The sequence below is a fragment of the Lepidochelys kempii genome, chromosome 19 (genome assembly GCF_965140285.1).
Source record: "Lepidochelys kempii isolate rLepKem1 chromosome 19, rLepKem1.hap1, whole genome shotgun sequence".
In the NCBI taxonomy this organism is placed as follows: Eukaryota; Metazoa; Chordata; order Testudines; family Cheloniidae; genus Lepidochelys; species Lepidochelys kempii.
In genome coordinates, this window is record NC_136398.1 from 8,441,365 (window position 1) to 8,459,913 (window position 18,549).

The 18,549-nt window shown below is 42.0% G+C and overlaps 2 protein-coding genes across 8 annotated transcripts in view; one reads left to right on the forward strand and one right to left on the reverse strand.

The window, feature by feature from the left end:
• The window catches only part of STPG1 (sperm tail PG-rich repeat containing 1), a 46,953-nt gene that overhangs the window by 21,463 nt on the left and 6,941 nt on the right, over nucleotides 1–18,549 (reverse strand). For 3 of the 5 annotated variants that reach the window (XM_073317403.1, XM_078849412.1, XM_078849415.1), the window contains one exon: nucleotides 9,902–9,980. The exons of the other annotated variants lie outside the window; for them this stretch is intronic. The gene's annotated coding sequence lies outside the window, so the exon portion shown is untranslated. The remainder of the gene's footprint in view (nucleotides 1–9,901; nucleotides 9,981–18,549) is intronic. 5 annotated transcript variants of the gene reach the window in all.
• On the forward strand, nucleotides 26–18,450 carry NIPAL3 (NIPA like domain containing 3). 3 transcript variants are annotated; one of them, XM_073317395.2, is made up of 12 exons: nucleotides 26–126; nucleotides 1,714–2,130; nucleotides 4,288–4,356; nucleotides 4,467–4,638; nucleotides 4,735–4,794; nucleotides 6,320–6,465; nucleotides 8,074–8,170; nucleotides 9,653–9,788; nucleotides 10,581–10,669; nucleotides 11,423–11,486; nucleotides 12,769–12,863; nucleotides 13,900–18,450. In XM_073317395.2, exons 2-12 carry the CDS (start codon nucleotides 2,032–2,034, stop codon nucleotides 14,097–14,099), a joined length of 1,227 nt encoding a protein of 408 aa, XP_073173496.1. In that variant the 5' UTR covers nucleotides 26–126; nucleotides 1,714–2,031; the 3' UTR covers nucleotides 14,100–18,450. The 3 variants fall into 3 exon arrangements, with proteins under 3 accessions (XP_073173496.1, XP_073173497.1, XP_073173495.1); XM_073317396.2 differs by having other exon boundaries at nucleotides 49–248; nucleotides 6,344–6,465; XM_073317394.2 differs by having other exon boundaries at nucleotides 50–248.

The window sequence follows — 18,549 nt, forward strand, 5'->3', positions numbered from 1 at the left end:
CACCCTGCCTAGCAGCCAGTAATCTTAATTACACAGGAGTCTCCCAACTGACTGGCAGGTCTAGCACCAAATCACAGTACCCTGGGAAGAGCAAAACACTGCAGCAGACTGGCAGCCCTAAATTGGGTAAGAAATTAACAGCAATTTGTGCAAATCCATATCCCTGGGTGTAAAGTAGTAGCAGAGATCCCTTCATCACTGATCTGAAGTGGAAAGCCAGATGAGTGTGTGTTTGAAACTCAGATTGGGTGAGTGACATCGATGGCTTTGCCTGGGCAATAGAAAGTTCATGAATTATCTACAATTTCTGGTCTGATTCATGTTTTCTGTCGGTCTGGGAACTTATGTGTCTTATTTTGATTTGTTCCTGCTAGGTATTACTCTAAGAAAAGCCAGCCTGTTTTATTTTTAGGCTCAGAAGGAGCCCGGAAAGGGCAAGGTGGGTTGCCTAAACCAGGAAGTGACATGGAAGAACTTTTTTTGTTTGTCTAGCAAAGCTCCTGATTTGGATTGTGCTTGGATAGTGATTCAAAAATCAAATCTTGCCCTTCCCTCTGCACCCTAACCCAGCTGATTTGCTAGGTGGCTTGCTTCTTCCTCTGCTGGGCATGTGAAGGGCATTTGCTGTATTTGTTGTACCCACTATCACTGGGGGTGGGCCAGGTAAATCCTTTATAGGCCTAAGGCTTGGAAAGAGAGCTTGTGGTTTGTAGCCAAGGCATGGGACTGAGCAGTGGAGCTACCGGATCCTAGTTCCATCTTTGCCACTTACTTATTCTGTGACCTTGGGCAACTCACTTAGGGTCTGATTTTTGCGGGGTGCTTATCATCCATAGCTTATATTGTCTTCAGGATCATGTAGTTTCAATGGGAGCTGTGGGTGCTCAGCACCTCCAAATATCAGGCCCTTAAACTGCTCTGTGCCTTAGTCTCCCCTGCTATAATAAGGGATCGCTTTGTGAGTCTCTGTTCTTGAGTGTTTGTAAAGTGCTTTGATGTTCTCCAGTGAAAGGTGCTTATCAAAGTGCCTGCTACTGCTAGGTCCTTCAGGTGGGCATGGTGCTTCCCAGACAACTAGAGAGAGTCTTGCCCCTAGGAGCTTGAAGTCTCTAAGGGCCCAATCCTGCTCTCACTGAAGTCAATGGGAGCTTTCATCAAAATGGGGGCAGGCTCAGCCCCCCGGTTAGAGGAAATGAAAAGTGGCACTATGATCTCTGTTGGGTAGTGGTGGAAGGGCCTGCGATGTTGTCTCTCCTGGGTGTACAACACAAGGTCACTAGGCACTAAAGGAGTGTAAAACAGGACATGGAGGACAGAAAGCTTTTTGACTATGGCTCTTCAAATGCGATGGCCTGACTTTTAATACCACCCAAAGGAACATTTGCCTTCAGTACAACATGCAGTTTAAGTATCGGCTCAGATGAACTGAGTTCTATGCAGTTGGTGCTGTGTCGGTCTCTTGAGGAAAAATCTTAAACACTGAGGTCCCATCTAATATGTTTGAATGTTAGTTTGATTCTGGGGAACTTCTTATGAGAGTAAAGGTTTGCCTGGTGTACTTGGCCAGAATTTCTCATCCCATCCTCCCCCAATTGACCACCTGGCTACCTGACACTTGTGTGTGTCCATGTCACTATAAATACACTGCTCTCAGGTGGCAAGTGTTGTGATTATTGTTCATTGATTTACCTTTTATTTTTAAATCTTTCTTAGTGTCTAAAATCTCAGGAATATAAGCTGCTGTGCTGTTGACCTACTGGAAATACGGATTGATCCACACCTCTTCCTGGAGTGACTGTCTCGTCCCCACTTTGCCGTGCGGGGAAGAAGGAGACAGCAGCAGATCAGCAATTGTGGGGGTGCTCGGATTCCACTGACCAGCCCATTCCTTAGCTCAGGGGCAGCAAGATGGAAAAGGAGAAGTGGTGTAAAGTGATGGGCCAGGAGGCACCGGCCGTGCCTGCGTCTCTTCTCTGAAGAGCGGTTGCAGTTGTTGAGGAAGCCGCAAGGGATATGTGTGAATAAGCCAAAATGGAAAGAGGGAATGGCCTAGATCTGCAGCTCCAGCAGCTTCCACTCGCAACAGCTGCTGTATCTGTCCTGCCCCATGAGGATCCCTATTCTTACAAGGTCAGATGTTCACCAAAGGCACCGCCTATTAGGCGTAAAACTTGACCTGAATGGCGCTGGGATTTATGTCTGGCTTGGAAATTTAAATATTGTCTTGAATGTGCTGAGCTTTCGGATCATGTGCTGTACATTTGTATTACAGCAGCGCCTAGGGGCCTTCAGGTGCTAGGTGCTGTGTATAGACCTCGTGAGGCACAGTCCCTGCCCTGAAGAACCAACAGCAAGAAAGATGAAGTGAGACAGGAAGGATTATTACCCCCCACTTTATAGAGAGGGAGCTGAGGGACTAAGGCCCAGATCCTCAAAGATATTTAGGCTCCTAACTTTCACTGACTTCATTGGAAGTTAGGAGCCTAAGTAACTTTGGGGAGCTGGGCCAAAGATGTTAAGTGACTTGCCCAAGGTCACACAGGGAGCTGGGAAGTGAACCCAACCCTTTAACCAGAAGCCCATCCTTCCTCTCTAACTGGTCCTGAGGCTGGAATTTTCAGAGGATCTTAATGAAGTTAGGATTGGGATTTGGGCTGCTGACTCAAAGGCCCCTTTGAAAATCCCAGCTAGAACGACGATAAACACTGTGCAAGGCTCTTTGCTGAGGATGCAGATCTGAGTGCGGTGCGAGTCTAAGTGCTGCTGAGAGAACTGGCATGGGCACGTTTCAGTATGTCTGGCCTCCTGAGCCAGCAACTCTGAGCTGTACGGCCGGGGCCATTTGGTGGAAGCAGTGCTTCTGCCATGCCCTTCTAGACTGAGGTTTGGTTGATGAACCAGTGGAACCTACTGAGTTTCTTAGCATGGAATCCGGTTGGGTTATAATATTCTTCCCCTCCTGCTGTCTGCAGTGGGATGTTCTCTTAGGGCATGTCTACACTGCAATCAAAAACCCATGACTGGCCCATGCCAGCTGGCTCGGGGTAAGGGGCCGTTTAATTGCAGTGTAGACATTTGGGCTCAGGCTGGAGCCCAGGCTCAAGGACCCCTGAGGGGGGAGGGAGACTGCACTTCACTGTGTCTATACACAGTACCTAGCCCAAGCCCTGAGTCAGATGGCAGCGGTCAGCTGCAGGTGTCTAATTGCAGTGTAGGCATACCCTAGGATACTCTGGGAGAAGTTAACTTTATGAGACTCATTGCTTATTAAACTCCTTTTGCACCCTAATCACCTTCAACTTATCAAAGGGCTTTCTGTCCCACTTACATATGTAATTCGTTACTTTAAAGCCACTGCCTGAGTGGGCATGAAAAAATAATGCCAAGGCCTTTAATATCAATAGTTGCGGGGAGAGAGAGAGAGAGGGACAAATACTCAGCTATCCCAAATAAATCACCTTGAAGTACCCACTATACCTTGGATAGCTGTGTTTGAAACTAAAACTGTTAATGATGCTCTAATGCGATTTAGACTGTTGCTAGAGGAACGCAAATGGTAAATGTCCCTACTTGACAGAGAGAGATCACTCCAAGCTCTTCTGGTAGCATCGTGATGTGCATCTCTTCTGTGATTCATCCTGACTTTCATTCATTGTTGCTTTAAATTCTGCCTCTAGCTTGTTCAAGGTATTGCTGGGCTGTAAACACTAGTCTCAGGAGTGGTTTCCACCCCCTTTTCTCTGGAATGACTTACTGGTTCATTTAAAAGGCACATTCTAAATCTCTTCCTGCAAGCTCTTATCCAGCCAGTTGTGAAAGTTGGAGGTCAGTCAAGATATTTATTAGAGGCTGAACCTGGAATTGAAGAAAGGTGCTGAAGAACCTGCCTAATCCGTACTCTGGTGAACACCAAATTCTCAGGTCCTTTATGAAAATGGATTTTTAGGTGTGCTACTTACTGAAAAAAGAACATGGTGCAGGGCTACATTACCTATCTTATGGGGATCTGAAAGAGCTCCATAAACATTAAATTAAGCCTCACAATGCCCATGTCAGGCAGGAAAGTATTATTCAACCCCATTTTACAGATGGGATAACTGAAGGCACTAAGAGACTAAATGACTTGCCCAAGATCATATAGGAATAGTGGCTAGATCTGGAGACAGAACCCAGAGACTCAGAAAGAGGTATTCAAAAATCTGCTTTCTATCAGGATTGTCCCTCTCCCCACCTTCCACTGGCTTCACGGGGCAAATCTAATATCTGCATGTTTGCTTTGCTTTACAGGAAAACTTGATCGGTGCATTACTGGCTATATTTGGTCATCTAGTTATCAGTATTGCACTCAACCTCCAGGTGAGTATCATGAAACAAATACTGACCCTCTCCCAAGCGTCCTTTACTTAAAAAGCAGTAAGGATCCCCAAGTATCTGGGTTTTTTTAATTTTTATTTTTTCCTTTCTAGAAGTATAGCCACATCCGGCTGGCAGGTTCCAAAGACCCTCGGGCCTATTTCAGGACCAAGACATGGTGGTGTGGTCTGTTTTTTCTGCTGCTGGGAGAACTGGGGGTGTTTTCGTCCTATGCCTTTGCACCTCTTTCACTGATTGTGCCACTTAGTGCAGTGTCTGTTATAGGTAAAGGAAAAGGACTCGTGTATCTTTGTTTATGTACCAGTACAAGATTGCTTATGAAAACGCAATGCACATAACTTTGTTTGTCCTTTTTAATAGCTAGCGCAATCATAGGAATTATATTCATTAAAGAAAAGTGGAAACCCAAAGACTTTCTGAGTAAGTTTCACTTCCATTATTCTGTATTCTTCATTTCTGCTTTGAATGCTGCTTAATTTTTACTCCATTGCTTCATATAGTATATAGCATGACAGTTATTTAAGGGACACTAATGCTTAAAATAATGTTTTTTCAGTAGAAAGGTTTATCTGATGTTTTTACAAATGGATTTTCCATATGTAGGGTTGATTGTTGAAAATGAACCTGTAAGGTCCCCTCCTTGCTTACTGATCTTAGAAATAGTTCGATGTGGGGTTTATTGGAGGAATCTGATGGAGGCTGATGGCACATCCTTGATCCTGAAAATCCCTTAAATATTGTCTCAGATTAACTGCACCTGTATTCCCCCTTGTCTGGTTCAGCAAGGGCTCCCACTCTCAGGTTTCTGGCATCACCTCTCTTGGATGGAGACCCATGTCTCTCTCCCTTCTGACCAATGTATCTCCAGGCTCAGGAGTTCCCTGCCTTCACTATGTTGTTCCTAGCAGAGACAGGGTACCCAAGCAGACCTGCTTGCTTTCTCTGCGGAGACGGTTGACAGTCTGACTGCCCACCGGTATAAGGTACCCCACAGCTCTTTCTAAGCAAGCCTATTTTATTCTTAACATAACAAGCATTACAGAGAACCCATTAAAAACAATTTTAAAAAACCCTACTCCTATACTAATAAATCTACCAGAGATCACCCCAACCCTAATGTGGGCTCTGGCTGGAGCAGTCCTTCCAAACCCCACCCTAGGGGTTTCCTTGTGGTTTCAAGCTAATCGCAGCTTCAGCTCAGACCAAGCATGCTCACAACCTGTTTAATCCACCTTTTTATAGAGCTCAAGGGTCTTTGATCGAGAGTTTCCAGGACTAGATAATCAATAGACAATGGGTTTTCGTTCCCCAGGCATAGCTTCAAAAGGTGGATTTGAAATGGGTCATTTGCATTCCCCTTACTCCCAGGTATTTTGTAGGAAATCCACCTCACTTGTCTTTTTCAAAAAAAACCTTTGAAGTTCCTGATACCTTCCATTGAAGTTGCATACAATTCCACAATAACACATACACAATTACATTTTTAACATGATTGACCCCCAAAGGGTATTAAACCTAATTCAGAATATTGCAGGAAATTGTCAATCTGTCACAAACATAATCAGAGTTCAGTGGAACGACATAGATGTGCAAGTATTTGCTGGTTCGGGGCCTTAGTCTTTCTGCCTCCTGACAGAATGAACACTGCATTGTTAAAGAGGCATTGCCAGGAAGCCTAGGTTCAAAATTTAGCACTCACCCTCACCTATTTGTTTAGAAGACTTTTTATCTTGCGTTAACTCTTGGTTCTCAGCTCACAGCAAATATATTGCTTGTTTTTTCTAATATTTTGAAAGTGGGGCACAGAGGGTGGAGGAATGAACTATTTCCCGGGGGAAGCATGATCTGTAGTTATAACGATCACTATGCATGTGCAGTGTGTAACCCAGGCATCTGTACTGATCCACTAACATGTCTTCTGTTTCTTGTCCTTGGTTTGCCAAAGGACGCTATGTTTTGTCCTTCGTAGGCTGTGGTTTGGCAGTTGTTGGAACTTACCTGCTGATAACATTTGGACCCAACAGTCATGAGATGATGACAGGAGATAATATCACTAAGCATTTAGTCAGCTGGCCGTTTCTTTTATACATGGTAAGGTGGCCCATAAAATATGAGCTGGATTCCATGCTTTCTGAAATATGCCTGGCTGGGGCATTCACTTAAAATGGATTTTCATAGATACTTGCTGCATTTTCATAGCATCCAAGGCCAGAAAGCACCATTGTAATCATCTGGTCTGACCTCCTGTATAATACAGGCCATAGAACTTCCCCAAAATAATTCCTAGAGCAGATCTTTTAGAAAAACATCCCATTTTGATTTAAAAATTGTCAGTGATGGGGAATCCACCATGACCCTTGGTAAGTTATTCCAAGGTTAATTACTCTTGCTGTTAAAAATGTATGCCTTATTTCCAGTCTGAATTTGTCTAGCTTCAACTTCCAGCCATTGGATCGTGCTATACCTTTCTCAGTTAGATAGACGAGCCCATTATCAAATATTTATACCCCATGTCCCCACAGATCAAGTCACCCCTGAACCTTCTCTTGGTTAAGTTAAATAGATAGACTCAAGGAGTTCAATCATTATAAGGCAGGTTTTTGAATCCTTTTAATTATTCTCATCACTCTTACTTGGCTCTGTTAATGACTCTAAGAGCTTTTCCCATAATTGTCTCCCTAGCTTGGAGCATGTATGTGTATGCACAATCTAAAGCAGAGGGTGTATTTTCTAGAACCGATTGGTCTTCAGCTTCCCTTCCCTGTCTGAATTATTGTGCCAGGATTCAAGCACGTTGAAAATATCCCACCCCCTCCCCAACCTGCCACTGTTAACTCCTGGTAACAGACTGCAGATTGGCATCAACTGAGCCTAAGATGCCCATGTACTGTGATTCATATCTGTGCTTTTGCCAGAAGGCAAAAAACCTAATGTTCTCATAATTAGGACCCCATCCAAGTCCCGCTTGAAGGCAGTTGAAAGAGTCCTATTGACTTGAATGGGTGGTGGGTTGGGTCCTCAGCCTCTTTAGAAAAAGCTGAATGAGAACAGTGACCTGGGTGCACAATTGGGGTTATTTGGCCTGGTTTTTTGGGGTTTTTTTTTTTGTTTTGTTTGGTTTGGTTGGTTTTTTTATTTTAAGGAACACCAAGTCCCCAGAAATTCCCACTCCACTGTTCTTGCAAAAGTCACTGAAGATCTCATCCATTCAGATCACGGCTGATTTGACCTATAGTCTTACTAGATCCTGCCTTAGCTTTGATGGATGTTAGCAGTACCACAATAGGAGAAAATGTGCACAGGATCGTTTCCATCCATCAAGTTTCATGGGACCAGGCAGTTCTGTGGCATCAAATAAAGCTATAGTATTACAAGGCTTATGGGAGGTAGTGTGGCCTAGCGGGTAGTGCACAGAACTGAGACTCCGGAGCCCTGGGTTCTATTCCAAACTCTGCCACTGGCCTGCCTTGGTGACCTTGGCAAGTCACTTCCTCTGTCTCTCTGTCTCTGTTTCCCTACTTGTAAAATGGGGATAATGATACTGACCTCCTTTGTAAAGCTTTGAGATCTAATGATGAAAAGAGCTAGGTATTATTACTATTACCAACATGAGCATCAAAGCCGCACACACTGCAAGAAAAAGGATTTCCCACCCCATCCCTCACTTTTTCTAATACTTATTTCTGCATTTTTTTCTAGCTTGTAGAAATCATACTGTTCTGCCTGCTGCTATATTTTTACAAGAGGAAAAGTGCAAACTATATAGTAGTTATTCTTCTGCTGGTAGCATTGCTGGGTAAGTTCAAATGCGTGCTTAACATTTTCTAACTGTGGTTTAATATCACAAATTGGAGTGAAGAGCTCCTGGCGGTGGGGAATGTTAATGCATTTTATGTTGCTAATGTTTATGAAAAGCAAATAAAGCCTGTATCTTGCTATAGTATTTCAGGTTGAAGGAAGTAGAGATGGACAAGACCTATTGGACCATCAGTCCACTCCTCATGGAGGCAGGATCTAGTCCCCCAAATAGACGCTATGTCAGATTCTAAACCCTGCTAATGACAATGTGTTGTGTCCATGTATGCAAAACACTGTGAAGTGTCTTATGGCTTCAGCTGAGATGGAAGGATGATCTTGTGGCTAAAATACAGGATTTTGAGTCTGGGAATCTTTTTGGCTCTGACACTGACTCCCTGTGTGACCTTTGTAAGGCGTTTGACCTCTCTGCGTCTCCATTTTCCCCATCTGTAAAATGGGAGGCTGGGATGTTGGGGAATCTAAATTACATGAATGTCTGTGAATTGCTTGCTTTTGAGATCCTCAGTCGTAAGGTGCTAAAGGAGGATGGAAGATGATTACTGTGACTGTTGTATGAGCCATTATAGTCTTAAAGGAAGAGCTGCAGTTGTATTTATGGCTTCTTGGGGCTCCAATACAACCCTATGTCAACAGATCCATGCTGAGTCCAGAAGAAGCTCTGGAGGTGGGGCAAAATCCTGGCTCCACTGATGTTAATGGGAGTTTGCCATTGACTTCACTAAGGCCGGGATTTCGCCCCCTAGCATTTTCCTTCCTGTTGACCTGTCATCTTAAGAAACACCAAGTGAACGAAATGCTAGAAGGGCAGAGAAACAAACTGGCGTGCTAAAGCGTTGGGAGTTGAAGGTTCCACTTGGTGTATAACTGGCTCCGTGATCTGGCGCTTGGAAAGCAGTATTCAGGGCGCTGCGGTGCCCTCTCAAGCTTTGCGCCATCACTGTGGCATCTAGCTTAATAACTGGAGGCCTGGTAGGGCAACCAAATCGTGGACAGGGTGACCACCTTAATTCTGAAGTGCCTTGACTTGTGTTTGCAGAAATGGGGAAGAGAATGAGCTTTTCTCAATCCTAATTCTTGAGCTGTGTTTAGAAGATGTCTCCATTTTAGTAATAAAGCTGGTACACCATCAGAAGTAAGGCATATTTGTACCCTTCTAGTCCCCTTTGTTTGATCTTAAGGCTCTGTTCACACATTAATGGAGATTGGGTAAATACCAGCATTCTACAGGTGGGGAAGCAGCCACATGCAGAGGTTAAGTGACTCACCCAAAGTCACATGGTGAACCAGTGGCAGAACTGAGAACAGAATTCAAGTATCACACTCCTCCCTGTTTTGTCCTTTGCAAAAGGAAGGCTGAGGCTCGTCACCTTTTGCTTTGCTAGCAGCCACCCGTTGTGCTGTTAACAATCCAGTGGTATGTGCTGCTATGTTATAACTGAGCTTTGTTACATATTCACAGGGTCTATGACTGTAGTGACTGTGAAGGCTATAGCAGGCATGATTATTGTCTCAATACAAGGAAGCCTCCAGCTCGGCTACCCTATATTCTACATCATGTTGGTATGCATGGTTGCAACAGCAGTCTTTCAAGCAAGGTGAGTTGATCAGGTCTCTTTTCCTGTTGTGGCTTACAGCTGTGGAGTAGAATGTAGTTAAGATGTTTAGAAATCAACCCACATGGATAAGAATAGGTAATTAACTTGCTCACTGTTATGCTGGCCCTGAGAGAGGGAAGTTCTTCATCTCTTTGCTATGTAAACACCAGATCCTTCATAATAACCATAGTACTGAGAATTAAAAGAAAGATACAAGATTGTAATTCAAAATAGAATAGCGGCCATTTCTCTGAAACCATAATGTTAATGAAAACTTGATGCTGACAGATTGCCAATACCTGTAAGCCAGGTTTTTTCATTAAAGGCCTGTTTCTACTCGCACTGAAACCTATGGGAGTTTTGCCACTGACTTCAGTGGGAGCACTGTTAGCCCTCCGCTAACAATATTGCCCAAGTCTGCTGTACGCTACAGAAAGAAGCATTATCAGCACTCTCCTCTGACCCGGTATTAGGAACGTGGATACAAACTTTTTAAAAATCTGGCTCCATTGACATCCATAGCAAAACTCCCACTGGCTTCAGTGGGGCCAGGATTTCCCTTTGGGGGTCCGACTCTCCTTTTAAACTGCTATGATAAGGAGTGACTCCACTGAAGTTATAAGGAAGAAGAGAAACTAGAATCTTTATCTAGAGAGCACTCTTTTGAGAGGTGTCTTCAAACAGGGAAAGAACTATCTCCTACAGAAGCAACTTCTAAACACACATTGAGAATTCTTCTTCTAAAAAAAAATAAATGAAATCAACCTGCATTGTTTGCCATTGTATTTGAAGGTTTCTAACCCAAGCTTCGCAGCTGTATGACTCATCACAGATTGCCAGCATAGGCTACATCCTGTCCACAGCAACAGCGATTACAGCAGGTAAACACTTGTGCAATGTTATCAGGTTTGTTGTTCTTTTAAAATAAGGGCAAAAGACTTTGGAGAAAAATCCTGATTTTCTAGCTGAGGAAGATAACTTGCATTTTCCTGCTGTTTTCTGTAGTCAGTTTCATTTTGTGTGAATTAATTAGGTTGTTGGAAAAAACTTTCTCTTAAAAACCAAATCAGCTATCCGATCTTGTCTGAGACTGGATTACTCACTCTGTCCTAAAGTATAAAAAGAGTGGGTGTCTTGCAGTCTGAATGCTTGCTAGATGTGTAGTTAAGGTCCAGGGCTAAAACTCCTCTACTATTCGTTGGGGCTTGACTAAACATAAAAATTGTATTGTTTTAATTATACTGGTGTAGTTAAAGTGACACAACCCCCTAGTGTGGATGGAGTTATGCTGGTGTCTAAAGGTATTTATTCCAGTGGAGTTATTCCCGTACAGGAAGAAGAATGAACTATACCAGCATAAGGCCCCATTATAACAGTATAACTGCATCCGCTCTAGGGTGTTGTACCAGTAAACCTATTTTGGTAAAATATCCAATCCCTAACTGACAGATTTATACCAGTATAACTTAAGTGTACAGCAGGCATTTCTATAGGCCCCCGTTCCCCCCCCCCTAAAAATGATTTGATTGCTGGAGAAAGCAGTGATTTAAAATGTAGCTATACTTGCTCAGTCACATGGGGGAGAGAATCTAATTTAAGCTAAAACCTGTTCATGTTCTCTCCTCTTGTCTCAGGAGCAACCTTCTACTTGGACTTCACTGGTGAAGATGTTCTCCATATATGCATGTTTGCACTAGGGTACGTTTTTAAAGATACCAGGTCAGATCCTCAGCTGGTGTAAACTGGCATGGTGCTATTGAAGTGAATGAAACATTGCTGATTTACACAGATGCTTACTGTGTTAGCAAATTGAAATGTATTTCTCTATATGGCTAACCTTTAAAAAGGTGGGGGGAGGTTATTGTCCTCTGTGGCATGAATTTTTTTATTGAAACATATCTGGGACTCATTTATACTACTGCTTTGTCTTCTAGCCTCCAATGGTGTGTAGGATAACATACCCCGAAAACTGTCCTACTAGAATGTAAAATAGCGCATGAAGTCCATGTCTTGTCTCTGACATAGGCCCAAGGTGGATGCTTCAGAAGGGCGTAAAAGCTCTGTTGTGCACGCAGTTGTGCAACAGCTATACCACGTGGGGAAACTTCTTCCTGACCCTAGATGGAGACCAGCTTATGCCCTGAAGCATGAATCTTCATACCAGTTACATTTATCCCCTTTAACGTTTAGAGTAAGGTACTAAAGGTGTCCCTCCTAATTTCCAAGCAGGACTAGAACAACCAAATAAATGACCGAGAACCCATCCCAGGTTTTATGCTGAACCTATGCTGGGCTGGGGATAGGGTTTTGGGAGTCCAATCAAGTACTGCTTAGAAACTCATGCAGTGCAGACAGGATCAGTAAAGCTCTTAGTTATATATCTCGGTACTGAGTCTCGTTACAATGCGTTGATTTTTAAAGTAGCTCTCCCTAAACAGGGGACACATTAAACTATGTTACAAATTAATGCAGAAACACAGACCCACTGAAAGTACTAATTAACCTTGTCTCTTCTCATTAGCATACTGCAGAAATTAGGGCTGACAACTGTCAGTACATTTACCTACAGAAATGCCAAAAAGGTTATACTGTTGAATCTTGGCATTTAGAAAGGGTGAATCAAACTTTGGGTTGTTACCATTCCCCTGTAATTCGTCAAGACTTCAGCAGTTCCCATAAGTGCAAATTAATAACTGAGCATTTTGCCAAGGGAAAGGTTGACTTGTTCTGATTACAAGTTGCACACAGCATGGATCTCAATAATGTGAACATAGTCATTATTCAACTAAGAGACACTGCTCCCTGGTGTAACTCTGCTCTGCAGGTTCCGTCTCTTCCAGCTCTGTGTTCTGTTCTTCTGGTGCAGGATGAACATTCAGAAAAAGCAACAACCTTGGCTTGTTGACTTCTTTTTTTTTTTCCACTCATTTCATTAGGCTTTTTCTCCTCTTCTTCCCCTTTCCCGCCCCTTCTCTCTCAGGTGCCTCATTGCATTTTTAGGTGTCTTCTTAATCACAAGAAACAAGAAGAAATCCATACCATTTGAACCATACATCTCAATGGATGCTATGCCAGGTAACAGGAAAAGTTCAATATTTTGCCATTCTGCCTCTTAAACGTCAATTATCAGAATAAAAAGTCATGTTTTGATTTTGCTCTACATTTTATTTTATTTTAGCATTTGTTCAGTGTTGCATCCTGTTGGGCTGCTGTGGTATTATTTTTTCTTCTTTTTATTTGTTAAACGGTTTATGCATCCATAACTTTTTCTCTTCATGATGGGTTGCTTCTATATCTTTGATAGCCCAGCAGTGTAAATCATCACAATGCGATTGATATGATGAATGTAGCTTTGGTGTCAAAATCATTTTAAAAGGAATACAGAGGGTCTGATTCTCATTTACGCTAAGGATGCTTTATATTATTCTAGTTGGCAAAGGGACCTTAAAGTGGGACTATATCCCTGCCAGAGTGGTGTGATGTTGCCTTAGCGTTCATAAAAATTGGGTCTAGAATCTGAAGCAAACTTAACAAAAATCAGATCTTTTAATCTATAAATCACTTTACAAACACCAGTTGGGGAGAAACTCTGTCCTCCAGTGGGTGAAGCAGAGAGAGTAGGGGCCCAGTGTCGCACAATGCTGTATGCTCTTAACTCCTACTAACCACAGGGGGAGTTGTAGGTGCTCTGTACCCCTGAAAAATCAGGCCACTAAGACTACATATACAGTGAAAAATGAATATAATTATACTTCACAGGATGAAGTAATCAATTCTTAGGTCCTGAATATTAATTGCTCCAAGCACTCGATGCCCCTCTCATGAAAGGTGCTCCAGAAATTCAAAAGATTAAGAATAAACTTTGGGGAAAGGGGAGGATTGTAACTAAATGATGTTCAAATTAATGATAGCTGACTGCCATCACCCGCCCACAAGGAGCTTAGCCGCTGTAATTTTCCAGGGTTATTTATGTCTTTCTGTTTAACACTCACACAACTGATAGGGCAAATTGCTAGCCCTGAAATTGTATAATTTGTCAATAACAGGGCGGAGGAAGAAGGGACTTCTCTTCCTAACCACTTAATCCCTGTCTTTCCTCCCCCTGTCGCAGGCATGCAGAATGTGCACGACAAAGGAATTGCAGTTCAGCCTGACCTCAAAGCTTCCTTTTCCTATGGTGCCCTAGAGAACAATGATAGCATGGCGGAGATCTACACTCCAGCCACGCTGCCAATAGTACAGGAGGAGCATGGTTCCAAAGGAGTTTCTGCACTGCCCTACCGTGTGCTGGAGCACAGTAAAAAGGAGTGAGTGCTCTTTAAGAAGCTGACTTAGGGCAACAAGAGTGTGGTCTTTATTTATTTATCGCTTTGGTTTTCAGATCCATTAAAATATAAATGAGTATGTTACAGCTGAACTCAGTATGGTTTAAAACTAGTCTCAAACTTAACTTTCAAGACGGATTATTTGAATAAAGGACTCTGTATAGTTGTGGACTTGGAAGCATTTGTCCTAAGCTAGCAGTAAATCATTGCATCCTTAAAAGACGGACTAACTTTGAACATGCAATGACAGGCAGTATTGTGGCTATCTGATATTGATCGGACAGCTGGCACTGTGAAGATGCAGAGCTGTGTGAAGTACAGTGACTGTCACTTTTCAGCTCAGCCAGCAGTAGGTACAACACAAACTGAAGTAAACAGTACTGAAGGGCAAAATTTGGTTTATCATATATCAATTATGAAGGAGTTCCAAAAAGTTGGACCTTGATATGTTGGTTACCTCATGAACACTTCTTTAGCATTGCATTAAAATGTCACTGAACTTTAGCATTGCATTAAAATGTCACTGAACTAAAGGAGTGTTGCCAGTACTGTGTTTTAGGAATGGTATAAAACAGTAGAATAAGGAAGTAAATGATCTGATCCACCTTTTTTTTTTCAGACCATAAACGTGCTGTATTTCTCAATAACCGCTACGCTCTGTCTAGTGTTGAGTGAGATGTGCATGTCAAATGTGTTTTGTAGCACCATTGTGTTAGACTGCACATCAATTTAGCACACAGATGATGGTCACCAGTTTTCTAATTTCAGAGGATTTGCCACGGCCTGGATTAGATGGTGTAGAAATTGACACAGTGAAGTGCAAGAAATGAAAATGGCATTGTAGTTGGTCAAACTTTCGATTTACTAACTTGGTGTTCCTGTATTTCTTTGTAAGGTCTAAATTCAATTTTGTTTCCTGAACAAAAGATTCAGACTCAGATTTTTCAAAGCTGTCTGAAAGATTTGGATGCTCAATGGTGTCCAAATCCCTTTGGCAAATTTGAAAATCTCAGCCCCAGGGCTGTGGGGTTTTGTTTTCCTTCAAAAGTAAAAAGGCAGCAGCCCATTACTTGTCAGCAATCCAACAAGAATAAATGAACATGCACGCTTCACCACTTGTGAGCAGGATAACAATAACACAGCAGTGTGCATTCATTCATGATAAAGGGAAAAATATATTTAATTTTCTATCTTCTAAAGGGTAGTTAGAAGCAGATAGGGAGGAATTTTGTCAGATTAAAGGGACATGGTCAAAATATATGTTTTTATGAGTATAATACATGCAGCTGCATATAACTTACATCTGCTTTTCAGGCAGTTGCACTTTAACTTTTTTTGTCCCCTATCTAAATATATCTGTCTTACTAAAGAATGGAATTTCAAGTCTGCTCAGTGCAATTCAGCCTATCTTCATAGCAGTGTGGCTGAACAAACAAGCAGAAGCTTCTTTGAAGTCAATAGCAATTGCTTTCTGTGCACTGCACAAAGTTACTCCTACACAAACTGGGCTGAGAGGACCTAGGATTTGCAAAAGCAGGTTTGTGTACTTATATACAGGGGGCCAGATTCTGCTCTCACTGGCAAAAATCCACAAGAATTCTATTGATTTGGGTAAAATATATCGTAAATGAGAACAGAATTGGTTCTTCTGCATCAAGTGTTTGCTTTGTTGGCTATAAATACTACTTACACCTGCAAATACTTGCCACTGCTTTGGTACTTTCTGAGCAGCTTGAAAAAAATTGTATAAAAGACCTCAGAACAGGTGGATGGCCACTTTATATATTTCTGCTTTACACAGAGCTGCTTGACATGTCTGACAATTCAGAGCTTATCAATGGCATCCTGTACATTCGAGCTTATGAAACCTAGAGAAATATCTGCCTTTTTTTTTTTTTTTTTTGCCCATCATGCTTAAGCAAGATAACAAAGTTAATGGACTAGTATTGCCAGAACTTTAAACTTACTGGATTTCCCCCTGATATTGATTTAGTACCATTGGCTTTCAATCCCCAGTAGTCAACTATTTGTGAATGTATGTGTGGCTTTTGTTCATTAAAGATACAAAGCAGAATAGTGAAAGAGAGGGTGTATGGGGGGAGGCAAGAATGCTCGCTTCTCATATCTCTTCCCTTTTAATCACTGAGGCAGTAGGCGTTTTGACATTGTGGCTATTAAACCACAGAAACATATTACATCAGTATAGATCAGCACTAAACCACAAATGCATACAAATTCAATGTCTAACATTCTAAAGCTCTCTATATCCTGGAGCCCTCTGCAGTAAATGACATTAACTAGTGTCTGGTTTAATGGGCCTGATCCTACTATAATAATGGAAGTCAGCTACCAGTTGACTTCAATGTTTGCGTTATTGATCCTGCCATGGGCTACATACAGCCCTTTGTGTTACTCAAATGTTGTTTTCATAGCTGCTTCTGGAATTTCTTAGTGGTATTTAAAAAGAAATAAAAAATTGCAGCTGAACAATATGCAAATTCCCAGAGAGTAAATATTTAGGCTCTTTAGTACATGGTTGTCTTTATTACTGACACCATGGAAGAGATTCTCTACTGTGCCTCTAAGGGACACAGCACAGAACTCTAAGCCCAAGGGACAGGGGGTCTGGTGACTTTAAGTCACCTTTTGTACTGTTCCTAGGCATAAAAATAATAGATAACCGTCTTCTACAGATCTCCACAGTGCTGCACCCATGCCCCGACACACACCTCCTGCCCCTGACTCTTGGCACAGGATATGGCTGTCTTCTGCAGATCCTGCACTGGGGAAATCCATCCCTGGCCAGGTCCCAGGGGCTTTTAGATTTTCACATAGCTCTGACCCTTTTACTGGGTAGGGCAAGAGACTGTTTGGACTCTTTATAAAGATTTAAGCAGTTCAGCCTCATTTCAAGGGTTAATGGGCCATTCTTCGATGTGTTTAAATGTTCATTGCATTTTCTTTCAATAAAACTCGCTTTTAAAACTTTCTCCCAAATGGCTCTAGTGCTGGTGTGATGTGTATGGGTGTGTATATAACCTATATAAAAATAACAGCTTGGGCTGCTCCAGTGTGCCGTGTTAAGGCAGCACTGGGTGATCTCAGTATGCAACTTTGTGACCAACCACACTAACATAGGAGCAGCACCTTCACCAGTGTAATTTTTGTTTTTATTATGTTGGTCCTACTGCCACTCATGACATGGCCAATAACTTGTACTTCATGAGTACTTGCTGCATGTGTTCAGTGCTTGATATTTAAAATGAACTCATAAATCACCTCCCCTGCATTATTCCTCAATACTATGTTGCAGCCACCATCCCTGTTAACCAAGTAGAAGTGCATGGCACTCCCTCAGAAGCTACACCCTTCTCTGCAGAAACCCTGCACTCCGATTAAGCAGTCTTCCAGCCCTAGCAGTTACAGAGCACAATTAGGTATCAAACCAAACATCCCCCACCCACTTAACAGCCTAGAGCATGCTTACAAGGGCAAGCCCTGTGGACTGGTTTTAATTTCAATTTATACGCTCTTTACAAAATACTTTTAGGGTTGAGATGCCATGGATTACAATTCAGGTTGCAGCAAATATTTACAGCTAAACTGACCATTAGAATTTTAAAAGAGTACATATCCACCTCACTTTCACCTTCCACACATCCCAGTCCTCCTTGCAACTTCTAAAATAGTCTATTTATTCTCAAATAAATAGTTTAAGCAGTATATTTTTGTCTGAGCTTCAGTCAGGGCTTGATCCTGAGATGTAGAGAGCACTTTCAAAACCCACTGACTATACCCATTGAGGCACAACTTCTCAGAATCAAGCCCTTAAAGTATGCACAGAAACCAGTGGACTGCTCCCTCTCTTACTAAAATGGTGGTGTATGGGAATACTGCGACTGTAATCATCCCTTAACTCCTTCCTTTACTCCTAGAATTAAAAGCTGCTTTATGGAATGTAAGACACTTATTGCGTCTGCAATGGAAACTGTGTGGCTTTTCAATGTACCAGGCGCTTAAATATATTCTAAAAGTCTCTCTCACTTGTAAAAAGAAAAGGAGTACTTGTGGCACCTTAGAGACTAACCAATTTATTTGAGCATGAGCTTTCGTGAGCTACAGCTTGTAACTTTATACTGTGGAATATAAGCCTGATGTTGGCTGATATACAAAATGATTTGCCTACGAAGTTTTGTTCACATTAAAACATGTAAATAAAGAGCCTTACATTATGAATTATAATAACTTAATTTTTCATAAGCAATGTTGCATGTTTATTTAACTGTCCTTTAGGTAAGCGCTTCAAAAATGAGACTTAATAAAAGGTTCTGGTAAAATCTATGGAACTCTTTCTTGACCAATAAGATAACAATTATGATTGTATTATATTCATATTAAGAGAGAAGTCATGACAGTAGAGCATTATAAGCAATGAA